We start from the raw sequence: 18,618 nt of genomic DNA on the forward strand, positions 1-18,618 counted from the left end.
TTTCCAAGGTTGAATGCTATCTGGTCATGGCATTTGGTTTGCTTGATAAATTGCTGAGTATATTTTATTGCTATTGTCTTTGAGAGTTTTCCTAATATACTAATTAAAGAGATTAATCTGTGCTTTTTGTTGTCTTGCTGCTATTGTAGAGGGCTGTTGGTTTTTGTATCATGATTAAAATAGTTTCAGAAGACTCACTGGGACGTTTATTTTCACATGCTTCCAAATAATTTTTATTTATGGCAAGTAGGTCTTGTGAGATTTCAAAATTAGTAATTTGGCATCCTTTCTGGGAGGTAAAGTTGGTTGATGACTCAGTTTCTTCTTTGATGATTGGCCTGTCATACATTTTAAATGGTCAAGTGGAAAAATATCAGGACATTACCATAGCTTATGTAAATTATGTAAACAGATCCTAGCCTCTTTTTTTTAATGTTTATTTATTTTTGAGAGAGAGAAAGCACACCTGTGCGAGCAGGAGAAGGACAGATGGGGAGAGAGAATCCCAAGCAGACTCTGTGCCACCAGCACAGAGCCCAATGAGGGGCTTGAACTCACGAACCATGAGATCATGACCTGAGCCGAAATCAAGAGTCGGACGCTTAACCGACTGGGCCACTCAGGCACACCTGGACTGTAGCCTTTTCAATCTGTATTAGAATAATAATAACAATTATGCTTTTATTCTAAAGGCAGTTGAAAGCAAAGTATGAATTAATTCAAAGAAATCTGAGAGGGCTAAGGCAGGGTAACCAGGTGTCAGTACAGCTGAACAACTTGAGGTCAGCTTTGAGTGCAAAGTTAGTTTTCGAGGGTAGGTTAGCCAGCTGGTGGTGGCAATACAGGGGATTTGGCGGCCTTTGGAAGGCCCAAATTGACAAGCAAAAAAGAAGAGACCACTGAGTAAATAATTCTGTCCTCAATATCGGATTCAAGGTAAAGGTGATTACGTTTCTGACATGCCTGTTGGTTACCGATTTAGTCTTGAAGGCTTCTTGTGTTCTTAGCAGACACTCCTTTAGATGGAGCCAAGAAACCACTCAAGGCTTCCAGTGTTTCTCCTCTTGGGACTTTCTGAGAAGCCAGAGATTCAGTCTGTTCTCTTTGGGCTGTTCCTGTCTTTGTACCTGGTCACTGTCTTTGGCAACCTGCTCATCCTCCTGGCCATCATTTCACACTCCCGCCTCCACACGCCCATGTACTTCTTCCTGGCCAACCTGTCCTTCTCGGACATCTGCTTCACCTCCACCACCGTCCCGAAGATGCTCTGGAACACCCAGACGCAGAGCAAAGTGATCACCTACGCAGGCTGCATCGCGCAGATGTATTTCTTCACGGTTTTTGGACTTTTGGACAATTTACTCCTGACTGCGATGGCCTACGACCGCTTTGTGGCCGTCTGTCACCCCCTGCACTACACGGTCATCATGAACCCTCGGCTTTGTGCCCAGTTACTCGCCCTGACCTGGCTCATCAGCACTTTGGGGGCCCTTCCTGAGAGTTTAACCACGCTGCGGCTCTCTTTCTGCGCAGTAATTGAAATCCCGCACTATTTCTGTGAACTCCCTGAGGTCCTGCAGCTCACCTGCTCTGACACCTTCATCAATAATGTTGTATTATATATTGTGACAGGCATGATGGGCTTTGTTCCTCTCGCTGGGATCCTTTTCTCTTATTCCCGAATTGTCTCTTCTGTGCTGAGGATCTCAACAGCAGGGGGAAAGTATAAAGCTTTCTCCACCTGCGGGTCTCACCTCTCAGTGGTGTCCTTGTTCTATGGCACATGCCTGGGGGTCTACCTCAGTTCCACCTGGACACGTGCCTCCCAGACAGGGGCGTTCGCCTCAGTCCTGTACACCTTGGTCACTCCCATGATGAACCCCTTCATCTACAGCCTGAGGAACAGGGACATGAAGAGGGCCCTGAGAAAGCTTCTCTGTAGCATGTCGTCCCCACAGGGACAACAACAATGACCCTGTGCTGGGACAAGTGTGATCAAGGGCAACGGAACAGAGCGCTTAATAGTGAGGACTCTAGAATTTCCCTGATGGGGTTTAAAGGCTGGTACCACCCTTCAACAGACGGTGAGCTTGAGAAAAATGCTCAACCTCCCTGTGCCTCAATTTCTCCATGGACCTATAACAGTGCATGCCTCATAAGGGTGACAGAAGGATTAAATAGAATAATTTCTATTATTCAGCACAGGGAATGCTAGAGGCAAGTCCTAAGCCAACGTCAGCTCATTTTTTTATGATGCTTCAGCTTTTTGTTCCCGTACCATTAAGCTGGTTTCTCTTCCTGTGCATTGTCCTCCATTATGGCTAAGTCATAAATCTCAGTGTCCCCAGGAAGAAAGAGACTTTGATGTAGGGCAGAATTTCTCAACTTTGGCATTATTGACATTTGGGGCTGGATCATTCCTTGCTGTGGGGCTGTCCCATGCATTGTAGGATGTTTAGCGGTATCTCAGGCCTCTAAACACTAGGTGCCAGGAACATTGCCAGCCAAGTTGCAACAATTAAAAATGTCTCCAAATGCCCCACAGACGCCAAATCACCCCCACTTGAGAACCACAGGGGAGTGTCTTGCAAAGAGGAAGAGAACCTACGAAAAATCCCAAGGGCGTGTGCTGAAAGATGAAAAGGAATAAATGGGGGGTTATATCTCTCACCTCTTGTTTGGGAATCTTGGGAATTGAGGTCACACTGTTTGGTCCTGCATAAAGTGGGATGGCTCTAGCAGAGGTGGAAGGTCTATGCAGTGTGATCAACCTAAGAGGGACACCGGGTTTCAATCGCAGCTTCCTTGGCTCCTATGGGACTCCATGGGTCCCACAGAAGGGTCACAAGGTTCCCAAGGGCCCAAAGAGAGACAAAGAAGACTGAGCTGAACATCTTCAGGTTGGAAGCTAGCCCCTGGGATGAGAGATCAGATAATTCCACCCAGTGTCTGCTGTGGACAGCCATGGGATAGATGGACGACTCATGATGATTAAAGTTCAGCAGGACTGAAAGCGGCTAAGTAAGTTGGGGCTGGGTCAGCAGGAGAGGACCACAGAGGTAGTCCACACCAAGAGAGCAAAGCAAAGGTTTATTCACCCTGACGCGGGCAGAGGCTACCATGAGATGCCCCGTGAAGGCTGCCATGGCCAACGGTAGTCAACTCAGGTGGCAGGTTCAGTGACTTTCATTTTGTTACTATCATTATAATTATTGTGTGGCAGTGAACTGACATCCAGAGGGATCATACATTTTTTTACTGTGGTCAAATAAACACAGTATAAAATTTATTATTTTGATCCGTTTAAAGCGTTTAATCAAAGGCATTAAATATACTTACGGTATAGTGCTACCATCACCCACTGTGTAGTTTCAGGACATTTTCATCACCCCAAGGGAGACCCTTCAGCAGCCACTCCCCATTTCCTTCCCCCTCCAGTCCTCGGAAACCACCAATCTGCTTTCTGTTTCTATGATTTGCCTGTTCTGGATATTTCATGTAAGTGGAATCATCCAGTATTATGACTTTTGTGTCTGGATTCTTTCACTCAGCATAATGTTGTCAGGTTCATCCACGTTGTAGTGTGAGTCAGTGCTTTGTCGTTTCCATGGCTGATGAACAGGTAAACTAAATGTGCTGTGTTCATACGATGGGACCAGACTTTCATATACCAGAGAAAACTCTGTTCTATTCCCTCAAAGCAGGGGATGACCTTGACAGTGATCTGCTTGTTTTTATTCCCTTTAACCAATCACTCCTCGAAGACTTTTTTGTGGACTGCCCCCCTGTGGTCCAAACAGTTCTGATCTCAGTCTCTTTTCCGTTTTGACATCCATCATTCTCATAATTATGTTTGCAGCAAGAGGCTCATGGGAGCTAACTTCAGGACAGTCTCTAGGGACCCCCACCACCAGATATTCACACACACACACACACACACACACACACACACACACCTCCCCATGGGCTCTCTTCCCACACTGACTAGGGCTGTGAAACCCATAGGATATGACAGAAATGTAAGCCTTCCAAGGCTTACAAATGACACTGAGGCTTTGCCCTTCACTCTCCCCCTCATTGCCGTTCTCTGAGGGAAGCTGGTGGCTACGTTGTGAGGACACTCAATCCGCCCATGTGTGGAAAAGTGCACACGGTCAGGGACCGAGGCCTCCTGCAAACAGCCGGAAGCAGACCCTCCAGCCCACGCCGGGCTTTCCAATGTTGGCACACCAACCAACATTCGACCCACGAGGCCATGACAGACCTCGGACCAGAACTTCAGTGAAACCATTCCCGGACACCTGACACAAAGAACCGATGTTGACCGATGAACATTGATTGGCGTTTTAAGCCGCTTACTTTGGGGGATCATTCCATGCATCAAGAGAAAGGGAACCTCCACAATCTCAGATAATCACACGGGATTCTCAAAAACCTTTCTCTCCCATGATTAACACATCACCTTCTTCCCAATTAGCTCCAGAACGTGTAAGAGATGTTCTGTACCCAGGATGGAAGTACCACCTGGGGAGTCTGCTCAGATGCTGTGGCTGAGAAGAGGGATGGGGCCTACTCTGTCGTGTCCGCCCTCACCCCCTCTGGTTCACTCCCTACCCCCCTGTCACTCCTGCAACGGTGCACACCTTCACGTCAGCCAAGTCCTCTTGTGGCGTCTTGTCCGTCAGCGGGCGTAGAGCTGATCCTCCCAAAAATGGAGGACACACCCCAAAACAATTATAAATAAACGCGCTGACTTTACGTAGCCCGGGATGGAAAGAACTTTGCTCTCAAGTGGGAGAACTCCCGCATAATTCCCCCAATATGCAACAGAGCAAAGCAATCCCTGGCTAGAATACTGCCTTCTTCCATAGAGTATTAGAGAAAGGCCTGGATTGAGTCTCCAAAATGAAAAAGTAAACATCTGTAAATTCATCGCAGGATGTGTTTTGTAACATTGTCGTAAATCGTTCCTCAGATTCTGACTAAACATTTATCCATAAGGAATAACTTCCCCTTCACCCTCCAGATGCTCCCCTCTCTCCCACTCTATTTCACTAATTGCAATAGCATCATATTTGTGTCTCAGTTACCTTGCGTCTGCAACGGTTGTTCTTAAATTGCAATACTCAAGACTGAAATCCGTATTTCAGACGTGAGATGGTAAGAGTATACTCTAAGTTGCCCAGGGGGGCTCCTGGCCGGCTCAGTCGGTGGGGCATGCAACTCTTGATCTCGAGGTTGTGAGTTCAAGCCCCACCTTGGGTGAAGAGATTACTTAAAAATAAAATAGGGGTTCCTGGGTGGCTCAGTCAGTTAAGCGTCCAACCTCGGCTCAGGTCATGATCTCGAAGTTCGTGGGTTTGAGCCCTGCATCAGGCTCTGTGCTGACAGCTCAGAGCCTGGAGCCTCCTTCCGATTCTGTGTCTCCCTCTCTCTCTGCCCCTCCCCCACTCATGCTCTGTCTCTCTCTGTCTCTCAAAAATAAATAAATATTTTTAAAAGATTTAAAAAATAATAAAATATTTAACCCTTCATCTTCCTTGTTCCTTCCTGGAATATGGTTGTGATTGTTGGAGCTCCAGTCGCCATCGGTGACATGAAGTGACTTTAAGTTTAGGAAGCCCAGGTTTGAACAGCAGGTATGTTCTAGAGCCAAGAACTAGACTTTTGATTCTAAAACCTATACTCTTCACCCTTTACAACCCTTTCCTCAACACACACACACACACACACACACACACACACACAGCTGAGACAGAAAACAAGGGAGGCTTTGGTGTTTCCTAGAGCTTCTCGCGTTAAGAAGGCCCTTTTGAGTGCAGAGAAAGTTCTTGCCGTGTGAGCTCAGCCCCAAGCACAGGGAGCAGATAGTCCAGATGATAGCAATGCTTATTTTACTGATGGTTCCAAAACCAAATTCCCAATTCTTCTCTGTGATTGCAACCAGATAAAATTAGATAGTGCCAACAACATGTAAATAGAAGAAAATAAAAGGGGAGAAATGAGCAGATTGAGCCATGAGCCACCAGCAGAAATCAGCGGAGGAAACTTGCTTTGTTGGCATTTCTTTCATTTGGCCGGCAGCGTGGCAAAGTGAAATCCCCAGTGGTCTGCTTCTGCTGTGTGTGGTCCCCCGTGGGCCTCAGGCTCCATCTTATTGTCACATCAGCTCACTCTGGCATGTCATCTGGACTCGGGACAGTCTGCTCGGGATGCTGAGTCCATAAAGTGAGACACTGATCAGGAGAGACGCGTAGTCGCCTTGATGGTCTCTATCTGGTGGACATCACATGCCTGCGGGGGAGGACACAGATAAGGTCCCTCAGAGAGCAGCCCCCAAGGTGGACTCCAAGACAAGCCTCGTAGCGGGTACCAGGTCCGTGGCCAAAGTCAGCAAGGGGATGCGTTTTCTCTTCTATCACCTCTTCCCCGTCTTGCTATTATCTCAGAGCCCCATGTTGCCTCCTCTTTGCAAACACGCTCTAAGTCCAATGGAAGCGGACGTGAAACACTGACAAACCAAAGAAAAGAAAAGATTAAATGTAAAAGATTCGGTGCATTGTCTCTGGAGCTGCCAGACTTCTTGGGCGTGCAAAAGAGGCACGGCTGTGATTTTCTTTTGATTGCACTGTCCTGCCACCTAGAAGGCAGCAACATGGAAAACCATCAGACAGGCGGCAGGGATCGTGGTGAGATCCAGGAAAAGTGAGACAGTGTCACACGCACGGGCTCCCCTTCCCAATCTCTGCCCAGGAGATGTCTGCTACAGGGGGCAAGTCTCCTCAAGCAATCAAGCCCATGTCTCCAATCTGCGAGTTTCTGAGCAGGACAGAGAGTCTGGCCCAGGGAAGCCTTTGGGCCCTGGCACTATGGAAGGATCTAGAGCACCTGCCATCCAGCGGTATCTGCCCTGATCCTGCCTGCCTGCCTTCTGTCCTTTATTATTACCATTGAGTTTTTCATTTTGAGATCTAAAATAAAATAATATAAAAACTTTTTAAAAATTTGTCTGGGACAAATTCTTGGGTAACATAACCTGTGGTTGCCGGTGTTTTTAGCAGAAACACCACATTCCTAGTACTGCGGAGGTCAGGAAGGCTTTTACTATCTCCTGCATGAGCTAAGGCCAAGCGGGGGTCTTGAGAACAGAGGGTTCAGTGCGCCCCAGACCTGGAGAAGTTGGGTTTGAGAGAACTGTCAAATGGAAAGCCAGAGGAAAGAGCACCGGATTGGGCCGCAGGGAACCCAAGTGGGAAATGCAGACCGTGGGAGGAATTTGTGAGGAAACCTGCCCAGATGGCTGGAGGGGGGTACACAGCTTGATGCAGCGCAAATGTGAGTGTGCTGCCCGGAGGGGATGTGCCGACCTCACCACTCGCGCTGCAGAGCCTTGAGGAAATCCAGCACCCCCCAGGGTGAGGGGAAACCCGGGCGACCAGAGGAAACCTCCAGGTGTTGAGGCACGAGGGCCCTGCAGGGGAATGGGGTGGCCCTGAGCTGAGGGGAGGCCTGGAAAAGAAACAAAGTTAGAGGTGTGTGGCCGAGCCGGCCAGAGGCCTGGGGACACCGCGTGCAGCTGATACCAGAGGAAAAGCAAAGGAAAGTCAAGGGGAAAGATGTGCCCCTCCACCCAGAGGAAGACGCAGTCCCTGCACTTGAACCAGGGGGAAACGCGAGGGCGCCCAGAGGGAGGGGAGCACACTCCACCTCCACGGATGACTCTGCATTGCAGGGAAAGCCTAAAAGGAAAAGTCTGGCTACCAAGGGGAGGGCTTAGGCTGAGAATTGGTGCACGAGGCCTGGACCAGGGTAAGGCGCCCAGGACCCAAGGAGACACCCCTTACATTTTGTTCCTCGAGTACATTCCTTTCCTAATCCTGGTCCTGCCCCCCATGGGGCCATCCCTGAGCTAAAAGAAAACCCTGGGGGGGAGAAAGAGAGGAGAAATGGGTTTGCATCCGACCTTCCAGAAACCTAAGGCATCAGAGGGAAAAAACACAAGCTGAACCGCTGGTAAATTGCAGACAGCACCGGAGAAAATAGTGCTCACCTAGGCTGCCCGGGAATTCAAAGAGGAACCCAAAGAGGAACCCAATCCCGTGCATGTAGGCATGGCAGAATTCACTCCTGATTCAGACCCACATATTGCGCAGTCACGGGCACACCTGGGCACACCTGGGCACCTTCAAGTTCAAAGCCACGGCTGAAATTACCACATGCAGTTCTCTTACTCATGACTCTCTGGCTTCCCACCAACCCAGGAATGGAGAATGGCTCATCTTACCGGTTAAGTAGAAGGGACCAGGCTTACACAGCCTCGCCCCTCCTTTCTCCTCCCACACCCCGGTCAAGGCTGCCACAGTTTCATCCAGGAAGCCTGCATTCCTTACATTAGGCTTCAGTCTAGTGTAAGGAGGTGGTCCAGAAGGGCTACTCCCAGGTATCTTAGTACGGGAATTGCTTGTCAGGCTATTGGAGCCATCAGCACAAGAACCAAGGAAAGGCTCATGGCTGGGTCTCCGCTCGGCTTTCTCCTAGAACTAAGGTTTGAAGGTCTGTACATTGACTTTAATGGGGTACATTAGCATAGGATGGAACTCTGTTGGAAAGAGGGGTCAGGATAGTGGATGGGTCTGACAGTTAGATCAACCATGGTCTGGGGAGATTGTGCAGAGCCTGAATAATGTAGACATCACTGACCTTCTAGTAGGCGAACCCCACTAGCATAAAATAAGCTACATTCAATTTTTCTTTAATTTTACAATGTTATCAGCTCCTTCTATGGAAATCTATTAAGAAGGGTGAGCAAACCACGACCCGTACACCAGATCCAACCCGCGGCCTTTTTTGTAAAGATGTTTTACTGGAACACAGTGTAGTGGGATGAATGGTGACCTCCAAAAATGATATCCAACTTCCAGTATATCCATCGATATCCAACCAATATTTGCACCAAAGATGTCTCAAGAATTCTTTGTTGGCCCTCAGCTCCGAACCCCAACAATTGTCCACATCAGCTTTAAAGGGATGAATGTGTTTACTCCAAATGAAAAAACTAGATAAGTGGACTTGGGCAACTTTTGCAAAGGAAACTCTACCTGTGCAGCCCAACAATAAGCAATTTTTTGACACTCCACCAAACACGATGATCTATTTCCACCCTTCTTCCATGTAACTATGGGATACTTGTTGGGAGTTGGGTGTGGTCCAGATCCCTGTTCACAGTCCCAAATCAAAGCGCTTGAGACTCACAGAGTCTTGAAAAATATGCCTGTTTATGCCTTTGGTAGACAAAGACATTCCATGTCAGATGTTGAGGAAATGTTCATGAAAGAAGACAGTGAAGGTCAGTCCAGTGGAGAAAAGAACACCACAACTTAGGGGCTCCTGGGTGGCTCAGTCGGTTAGCATCCAACTTCCGCTCAGGTCTTGATCTCACGGTTCATGGGTTCGAGCCCCACATCGGGTTCGGTGCTGACAGCTCAGAGCCTGGAATGGGCTTCGGATTCTGTGTCTCCCTCTCTCTCTCTGCCCCTCCCTCACTTGTGTTCTCTCTCTCTCTCTCTCTCTCTCTCTCAAAAATAAACATTAAAAAATAAAAAATAAAATAAAATAAAATAAAAAGAACACCACAACTTAGAGCCCATGGGATGTCATACACATAGCTGACATCCAAGATGCTCCCAAGAGGACAAGCCTAGAAGAAAAGTTCTTTTCCACTTTGACTCCCTCACCCATGGGAAACAAGTTGCCCAGAGAATAGAGTAATAATAGAACAATTAACTTAATGAGAATTGTCAGAATTCAACCTCTGAGGACCTAGAAGTAGTAAATATGCCCTTTCCTCCCCTCAATACAGCTCCAGCTGTCCCAGGAAGGAGAGAGGTCAGCTGCGCCCTTTCAGAGAACAGGTACCTGGCACCCCTCCTGTCCTTTCTTGGAGCTAAGTTGAATATCCGTCACCCGGGGAAGACAGGACACACAGAGCTAGAGGTGCCCTAATGCTATCAGACTATCTGCTGTGGGAAACAGGCCTGGAGACGGGCGAAGCTCTTGGAGGCTGGATTTTGGGTGAGAGTCCACTTACTTAAAACATTCTACACAATTCCATTCCTGTGTCTCTCGATTTCTCCTCCCCTCAGGTTTTTGGGAGCCATGATAAGTGCCTCTGTTCTCTTCTACCAAAGACACTCTCGTATTCTTTCATCTGGAAAATCTTCCTCATTTATTCATTCAAACAACAAATATACCCTGGGATTCCACACCGTTAACACTTAGGAGTCCATTCATACATCTTCTGGTATATCAAGTCACTTAATGTTCCGGGTCTCAGTTTCCGTATTTGGAAAGTTAGGATAATTGCAGTATCCACTTCAGGAGGTTAATATGAGGTCCTTAAGAGGTCCTCAAGAAATTTTAGCTAATTTAATGAATGCATTGCTCTCATTTATTATGTATTTGCAAGTTTCCAGTCCCTATTCCTGGCCATTTATATTTGTGTTAACATGTGAAATGCTTGTGATCTATTTTCTAACGGATGTCACTGTACATATGAACACTGCTGGGGGAGTTTTCTCGCGCTCCCACTTTCTTTTTTTTTTTTTTTGCTAATTTTTATTTTTGAATAATGTTACATTCACAGAAAAGCTACAAAAATAGTTCAGCGTTCCCATGGTAATGAAAACGTTTTAGAACAAGATAGAAGCAATGATTGCAAAACATGCCAGTGTACTTTCGTGCCACCGAATGTCACTTTAAAATGGCTACTGGTCCTTGCATATTTGTTTTGTATCCACTGCATAACGAAAATCATACTCAGTTAAAAGGTCGGCCGTCAATTCACACCCTGCCGCCAATCCATGATCTCCCAACGATGAAGAGTTGTGTTTTCCATACCTAGCTTCTCTTACTTCTGTCTTTTTCTCCTAGAATTGCATTGGTTGTAATTTTCCACGTGTTGATAAGCAACATTCCAAATAGTAGACTCGCTTTTCTTTAATAAAGGGGGAATTCTTTTATGGTTCCTGCCACGGGATCCTCCCCAGGGCATTTTTGGAGGTGAGCTTTGTTCATTTAATTCCCTCCTTCATTTTGGTCTGTTATCCTTCTGAATCGACTTCTAACACATATTTTCCCAGAAATAAATTCAGTTCTTCGAGATTTCCCAACTTTTACCATGGAGTTATAAATATTATCTTGCAAAGATACGTGTATCCTTAAACCTGTGTCCGTTTTGCTCATTCCTAATTGTAGGCAGTTCTGTTCTTTTTCTTTCTTTTTATCCCCTTCATTAGACTTCTGTCTAATTTTGTCTGTATATTTGCTTTGGGCAAAGAATTGATCCTGCAATTTCTTTCTCAGTTGTGGAATTTTTCTTCTAATTCCCTAACTCTGCTTTTACCTTACTTTTCTGCTTGACTAATAGGCTTTTTGCTTTATTTTATATTTTAGTCTCAACATGTTCAAATCTTAAGTGTTTTATTTCTTGAAGATAGACCACATGTGTGTTCATTTGCAGGTTTTGAAAGATGTAATAGAAGAAAATGAATCCAAAAATCAGGATTCGGGGGCGCCTGGGTGGCTCAGTGAGTTAAGCGTCTGACTTTGGCTCAGGTCATGATCTCACACTTCATGAGTTCAAGCCTCACATCAGGCTGTCTGCTATGAGCCCTCAACCTGCTTCAGATTCTCAGTCTCCCTCTCTCTCTGCCCCTCCTCCACTCATTTTCTCTCTCTTTCTCTCAAAATAAATAAATAAACTTTTAAAAAATTTTCAAATTAAAATCAGGATTCATATTACCACTCAAGGATGATCCCTGTCCACATTTTGTGCATCTTCTTGTAGTTCATTTTTTTCCTTGGGTTTGTGCCAATATTCTCAAACATTTATTGCCTTTTTTATATTTTCTTGTATGAATCCTTAATATCCCGTAATTTTTCCCAGTTAATACATTAATATTTCTATGATTTATAGTTAGACTTGGTAAGTTAAATATATTACATTTTATCAATCAAATCTATTATTTTTAATATTCTAATTTTCTGTACAGCACATTTTATCATTAAGGGCTTTTTCAATTAATGGTACAATTATTGATATTTTCTTCTTATTTCTCTTCTCTTTCTTGGATTATTTCCAGACTTTTTATTCAGAGAGAACTTCTATTTTCAAAGATTACTTATTTTCACTATTAACTTATGTTATCTATATTTTTTATTTATTTTCTTTTCATAGCTTGTATGGTCTCTTGCTCCACACTTAACATTAAACATTGAAATCGTAGGTGACTCTTGGTCTCAGGGTCATGAGTTCAAGCCCCGCGTTGGGTGTAGAGCTTACTTTTCTTTCTTTATTCCACGTTTTTATTTAAATTCTAGTTATCATATGGTAAAATTGGTTTCGTGTGTAGAATTTAGTGATTAGCCACTTACATATAACACACGGTGGGTGTAGAACATGCTTAAAAAAAAGTAAATATTAGAATCACAAAATTGTACGCCTGAAACTAGTATCACACTGTATGTTAACTGCCTGGAATTTAAACAAAAACTTTTTTAAAAAGAAATTTATCAGGCAATGTGGAGATCGGATTTAACATTATATTTTCTAAATTGTTAATCACTAAACACTTACTATGCTTTCAAAGACCCTCTGAAGTATCTAGGAATTAAAATGCTAGTTAAGTTGATAAAAATATGTCTGTGTAACCTAAATTATAATGAACATCTTATTAAATTACAAAACTCCAAGATTATTCTTGGACAGAATTCCTTTTTTTTTTTTTTTTTTTCAACGTTTATTTATTTTTTTTGGGACAGAGAGAGACAGAGCATGAACGGGGGAGGGGCAGAGAGAGAGGGAGACACAGAATCGGAAACAGGCTCCAGGCTCTGAGCCATCAGCCCAGAGCCTGACGCGGGGCTCGAACTCACGGACCGCGAGATCGTGACCTGGCTGAAGTCGGACGCTTAACCGACTGCGCCACCCAGGCGCCCCTCCTTTTTTTTTTTTAAACGTATATTTCTTTCTGAGAGAGACAGAGCATGAGTGGGGGGAGGGGCAGAGAAAAAGGAAGCAGGCTCCAGGCTCTGAGCTGTCAGCACAGAGCCCCATGCAGGGCTCGAACCCACAAACTGTGAGATCACGGCCTGAGCCTAAGGCTTAAGCCCTTAACTGACTGAGCCACCCCGGCGCCCCTCTCGGAAAGAATTCTTTGAAAGATATGAAGAACTGAGAATACCAACTCTTACCATCAATTTGAGCAGGGTTGTGGAATTTCATACCAATGCATTAAGATCCAAAGATAAATAGGTGTTGTAAGTTAGTATTATTTGGAGAAAGTATGTAAATACTACAGAAAAACTTAAAATTTTTAATAAAATCCAGGGGCGCCTGGGTGGCTCAGTCGGTTAACCGTCCAACTTTGGCTCAGGTCATGATCTCATCGTTCGTGGGTTCAAGCCCTGCGTCAGGCTCTGTGCTGACAGCTCAGAGCCTGGAAGCTGCTTCGGATTCTGTGTCTCCCTCTCTCTGTCTCTGTCCCTCCCCTGCTCATGCTCGCTCTCTCTCTCTCTCTCAAATAAACATTTTTAAAAATTTTTTTTTTTAATTTTTTTTTCAACGTTTATTTATTTTTGGGACAGAGAGAGACAGAGCATGAACGGGGGAGGGGCAGAGAGAGAGGGAGACACAGAATCGGAAACAGGCTCCAGGCTCTGAGCCATCAGCCCAGAGCCCAACGCGGGGCTCGAACTCACGGACCGCGAGATCGTGACCTGGCTGAAGTCGGACGCTTAACCGACTGCGCCACCCAGGCGCCCCCATTTTTTAAAATTTTTAATAGGGGCGCCTGGGTGGCTCAGTTGGTTGAGTGTCCGATTTCTGCTCAGGTCATGATCTCACAGTTCTTGAGTTCAAGCCCCACATCAGGCTGTGTGCTCACAGCCCAGAGCCTGGAGCCTGCTTTGGATTCTGTGTCTCCCTCTCTCTCTGTCCCTCCCCAGCTTGTGTACTCTCTCTCTCTCTCTCAAAAATAAATAAACATTAGGGTCACCTGGGTGGCTCGGTCAGTTAAGCGTTCGACTTCGGCTCAGGTCATGATCTCACGGTTCGTGAGTTCAAGCCCCACATTGGGCTCTGTATTACAGCTCAGAGCCTAAAGCCTGCTTCGGATTCTGTGTCTCCCTCTCTCTCATGCTTTGCCTCTCTCTCTCTTTCTTTCTCTCTCAAAAATAAACATTAAAATTTATAAATAAATAAATAAACATTAAAAAATGTTTTAAATAAAATATGTTAAGAGGATAAATTATGAGTATTCTTGTATGAGTATACAAGAAAAATTTGGGAAATGTCAGATATGTTTATTACCTTGGTTGTAGTGATACCAGGCATGAATGCATATGTCCAAACTTACCAACACGCATCTATCAGAAACGGGCAATTTTCTGTAACCAACTATACTTTGATAAAGCTAAAAAGAAAGGACAAGCTTAGGTGAAGAAAAAGCCAATATTGAGAAAGTCTAGGACACTGTAGTCGACTGATGACTAGGTAAAAAAGATGTGGGGTATACATACAATGGCATATTACTCGACCGTAAAAAAAAGAACGTGATCTTGCCATTTGCAACAGTGTGGAGGGATCTAGAGGGCATCATGCTAAGTGAGATAAGTCAGTCAGAGAGAGACAAATACCATATGATCTCACTCCTGTGTGGAATTTAACAAAGAAAACAGGGGTGCCTGGGTGGCTCAGTCGGTTAAGCGTCCGACTTTCAGCTCAGGTCATGATCTCGCGGTCTGTGAGTTCGAGCCCCGCGTCAGGCTCTGGGCTGATGGCTCGGAGCCTGGAGCCTGCTTCCAATTCTGTGTCTCCCTCTCTCTCTGCCCCTCCCCCGTTCATGCTCTCTCTCTCTCTCTGTCTCAAAAATAAACAAACGTTAAAAAAAAATTAAAAAAAGAAAGAAAGAAAGAAAGAAAGAAAGAAAGAAAGAAAGAAAGAAAGAAAAAGAAAACAATCAGGCAGGGCGGAAAGAGCACAGCACACCAAGGATCAGATTCTTAAGACAACACACTGATGGTTCTAGAAGGGAAGTGGGGGTGGAGGGGGGAGGGGTGTAACAGGTAATGGGAATTAAAGAGCACACTTGTGATGAGCACTGGGTGGTGCACAGAATCGTCGAATCACTATAGTGTACACCTGAAACTAATGTAACATTGTACTTTCATTAGACCGGAATTTTAAAAAAATAACGTAAATTTTTGAAATCAATAAATAAGAAACTCTAGAGCGGTATATTTATAAATGCAATTTTGGTGGGATTTCTATTTAGGCATTGATAATACAAATGAAACGTAAATGACTATTAACAACAATAATATTGGTTATTATTTTTTTACGAGAAGGCGCCCCCATGGTCCAGAAGATCTAAGATATAGAAATCGTGGAAAGGCAGCACAGTGAAAGAACCTCTCAGAGGTTGGATGATCTGCCTGGGGTTAGGGAATTGCCCGTTCCCACAAGCACCGAGCACAAAGTGAAAAGCAGCCCCCGTGGATGGCTGCTTAGGGATGCAGGGGAGCACTAGAGCGTGCTCCCCAAACTTGGGTGTGCATCAGATCCCCAGGAGGATTTGTCAAAGCCCAGAGTGCTGGCCTCACACCCAGAGCATCTGACTCAGTAGGTCAGGTGGGCCTGAAAATGGGCACTTCTAACAGATTCCCTCATGATGTTGATGGTGCTGTACAGGGGCCACAACTGGAGAACCACTGATCTTAGGGACAATTTTCCCAGGTAGCGATGGTAACCACAATTTGTCAACAAAGAAAGCCAATCGTTAGCCAAAACAAACGACTTCATGATTCCCCTGGGTTTGGATTAAGGATATTTCGGTCATTCGGGGGAATGCTTATTTGGAGTGAATCGTGTCTTGCTTTTTGTCTCTTTCTGGACAAGGCCAGTAGCCCCATGGAAAGAGGAAACCAAACAGGAGCTGGACACTTTCTCCTCCTGGGATTCACAGAGAAGCCTTTCTTCTTTGGGCTATTTCTGTCCATGTACCTGGTCACGTTCACTGGGAACCTGCTCCTCATCCTGGCCGTCAGCTCTGACTCCCGCCTCCACACCCCCATGTACTTCTTCCTGGCCAACCTGTCCTTCGTAGACATCTGCTTCACCTCCACCACCGTCCCGAAGATGCTCTGGAACACCCAGACGCAGAGAAAACTTATCACCTGTGCAGGCTGCCTCAGCCAGATATTTTTTTTCATCGTGTTTGGATGCCTGGACAATTTACTCCTGACCGTGATGGCCTATGACCGCTTTGTGGCCATCTGTCACCCCCTGCACTACATGGTCATCATGAACCCCCAGCTCTGTAGGCTGCTGGCCGTGGGGTCCTGGTGCATCAGTGTCATGGGCTCCCTGCTCGAGACTTTGACCCTTTTGAGGCTGTCCTTCTGCACAAACATGGAAATCCCACACTTTTTTTGTGATCTTCCTGAAGTCCTGAAGCTTGCCTGTTCTGACACCTTCGTCAATACCATGGTGGTGTATTTTGTGACTATTGTCCTAGGTGTTTTTCCTCTCTCTGGGATCCTCTTTTCTTATTCTCAGATTTTCTCCTCCATCCTGAAAATTTCATCAGCCAGGGGCAAGTACAAAGCCTTTTCCACGTGTGGGTCTCACCTCTCGGTGGTCTCCTTGTTCTATGGCACTGGCCTCGGGGTCTACCTCAGTTCTGCAGCGACTTCATCCTCTAGGACAAGTCTGGTGGCCTCGGTGATGTACACGATTGTCACACCCATGCTGAATCCCTTCATCTACAGTCTGAGGAACAGGGACATGAAGGGGGCCCTGGGGAGACTCCTCAGCAGGGCAGTGCCTCTCAGTGTTGGGGGACCATTACAGGATTCTCATGAGTAACTGGGCACACAATCCTGAGGACCAGAAATATCTTAGTTTCCTTTGCGCATTATTTTTTAAATATTTTAAATGTTTATTTGTTTTTGAGAGAGAGACTGAGTGCGTATGCATGCAAGTAGGGGAGAGACAGGGAGAGAGGGGACAGAGGATCCCAAGCAGGCTCTGCGCTGACCACAGAGACTGCCATCGTGGGCCTCGAACCCACAAACTGTGAGATCATGACCTGAGCCAAAGTAGGATGCTTAACCGACTGAGCCACCCAGGCACCCCCTCTGTGCAATATTTTTATTTTTCCTAACTTTATGTTTTAGAGCAAAACCTTATTTTTCCAAATTTTATGTCTTAGAGCAAAACCTTTCGTGTTTCTTTCCTGCCCTCTATTTTTCTTCAGGTTGTGCCTTGGATTTCTTTTTTTCATTTTGTAAGCAGTCACTTTAACTTTATATGAATAGAACCTATTTTCTCAGTTAGCTTCAGTAACGGTCTGGATTTCTTAACAGCTGAATCGAATCCCATGTGTTTAATATCTACCTTCAAAGTGATGGGATGTGTGCCTGTTTTGGAAACATTTAGAGAGATGTTTTCTGGGGTTACATGAATGGAATCAAGTCAAAGATATGCCTCCAAAACTAGGAGCAAATAAACATCTGTTGTGTAACCACCCAGTCTTCAGCCCTTTGTCACTGTAGACCTAGCAAACTGCCACACCCCGCTCCCACGAGGAGCTTTCTGCAGACACAGACCATTGACCACACCTTAGAGGCAGAAATTCCGGTTTGAGACTGGGATCCCCGGCCAAGCTCCCCAGGGTCAACTGTGGAGTAGGATGCTTTATAAGCTTCTTGCCTTTGCCTGGACTTTTTCTAGTTTCTGACACAAACGTTGCCATGGCGACTGCAAATAGACGAAAGAAATCTGGATCCCTACTTCCCAGTTTTTTCAAGTACATATGCCCAAGGGTTCTCTTTGGATCCTAAAGAATGGGGGAGGGAGTATCCCCGAAACACGCCTGTGCTTGAAAGGTTTCTTCCCGCTGTGAGAGAGGCAGGTGCTCAAGGGAAGTTTAATTTGACGCAGAAAAAAAACTAATGTGTTTCCGGGACTAAAGGGTCAGAGAGTTGAATTATACCCGTGACATCTGGAATCCTGTTACTCTCCATATACTTGTGTTTTCCCCAAGCCTTTATTAAAGTCTCATTTCATGTCCCACCTGGTTTATTAGGCTGAAGGAAAATAATGTTAAATGACCAACATCCACCCTTGTGCACTAAGGAGACACAGCGCTTCCTGAGGCCAGCATGGGGCGGGGGGGGGGGGGGGGGGGGGGTCTGAGACCACTGGTTTCAGGAGTCAGCAGTTTGGACTACAAGACACAGTTACTCTTCCCCACGGGAAGCTGCTTCCTCTATTCCCAGCCATGGGTGCATGAAGTAAAGACTTGACTCGGAAGGCTTAGGGGAGCTGAAAGCCTGCACGTTCCAGAGAAAGGACTTGCCCTTGACTGGCTCCCGGGAAGTAACTCTGAGCCCTTGGAATATCCTGCCTCATAAAAGCATCTTGGTATATCTGGGACCTTGATCCACACCACGTGGTCCGTGTTGACCATGTAACTTATGGCGAATGTCTGTTTTTCTTCACCTGCTATATTCGTTTGACTTCTGTGGGGACCAAAGAACGCCTACACAACAGATCCC

At 45.6% G+C, this 18,618-nt stretch overlaps 2 protein-coding genes across 2 annotated transcripts; both read left to right on the forward strand.

Annotated features, from left to right (window-relative positions):
• Positions 1-1,022: 1,022 nt before the first annotated feature.
• LOC115527868 (olfactory receptor 7C1-like) lies at positions 1,023-1,973 on the forward strand. The gene has a single exon (XM_030335645.1). It carries the CDS (start codon positions 1,023-1,025, stop codon positions 1,971-1,973), a length of 951 nt encoding a protein of 316 aa, XP_030191505.1.
• A 13,826-nt stretch (positions 1,974-15,799) lies between these two features.
• LOC115505098 (olfactory receptor 7C2-like) lies at positions 15,800-16,924 on the forward strand. Its single transcript, XM_030302509.1, has one exon. The coding sequence runs from the start codon at positions 15,800-15,802 to the stop codon at positions 16,922-16,924; it is 1,125 nt and encodes a 374-aa protein (XP_030158369.1).
• The last annotated feature ends 1,694 nt before the right edge of the window (positions 16,925-18,618 follow it).

This window comes from Lynx canadensis, chromosome A2 (genome assembly GCF_007474595.2).
Source record: "Lynx canadensis isolate LIC74 chromosome A2, mLynCan4.pri.v2, whole genome shotgun sequence".
NCBI lineage: Eukaryota > Metazoa > Chordata > Mammalia > Carnivora > Felidae > Lynx > Lynx canadensis.

Coding starts and splice junctions, on each gene's coding strand:
- LOC115527868 (XM_030335645.1), top strand. CDS start 1,023: ATGGAGCCAAGAAACCACTCAAGGCTTCCAGTGTTTCTCCTCTTGGGA.
- LOC115505098 (XM_030302509.1), top strand. CDS start 15,800: ATGGTAACCACAATTTGTCAACAAAGAAAGCCAATCGTTAGCCAAAAC.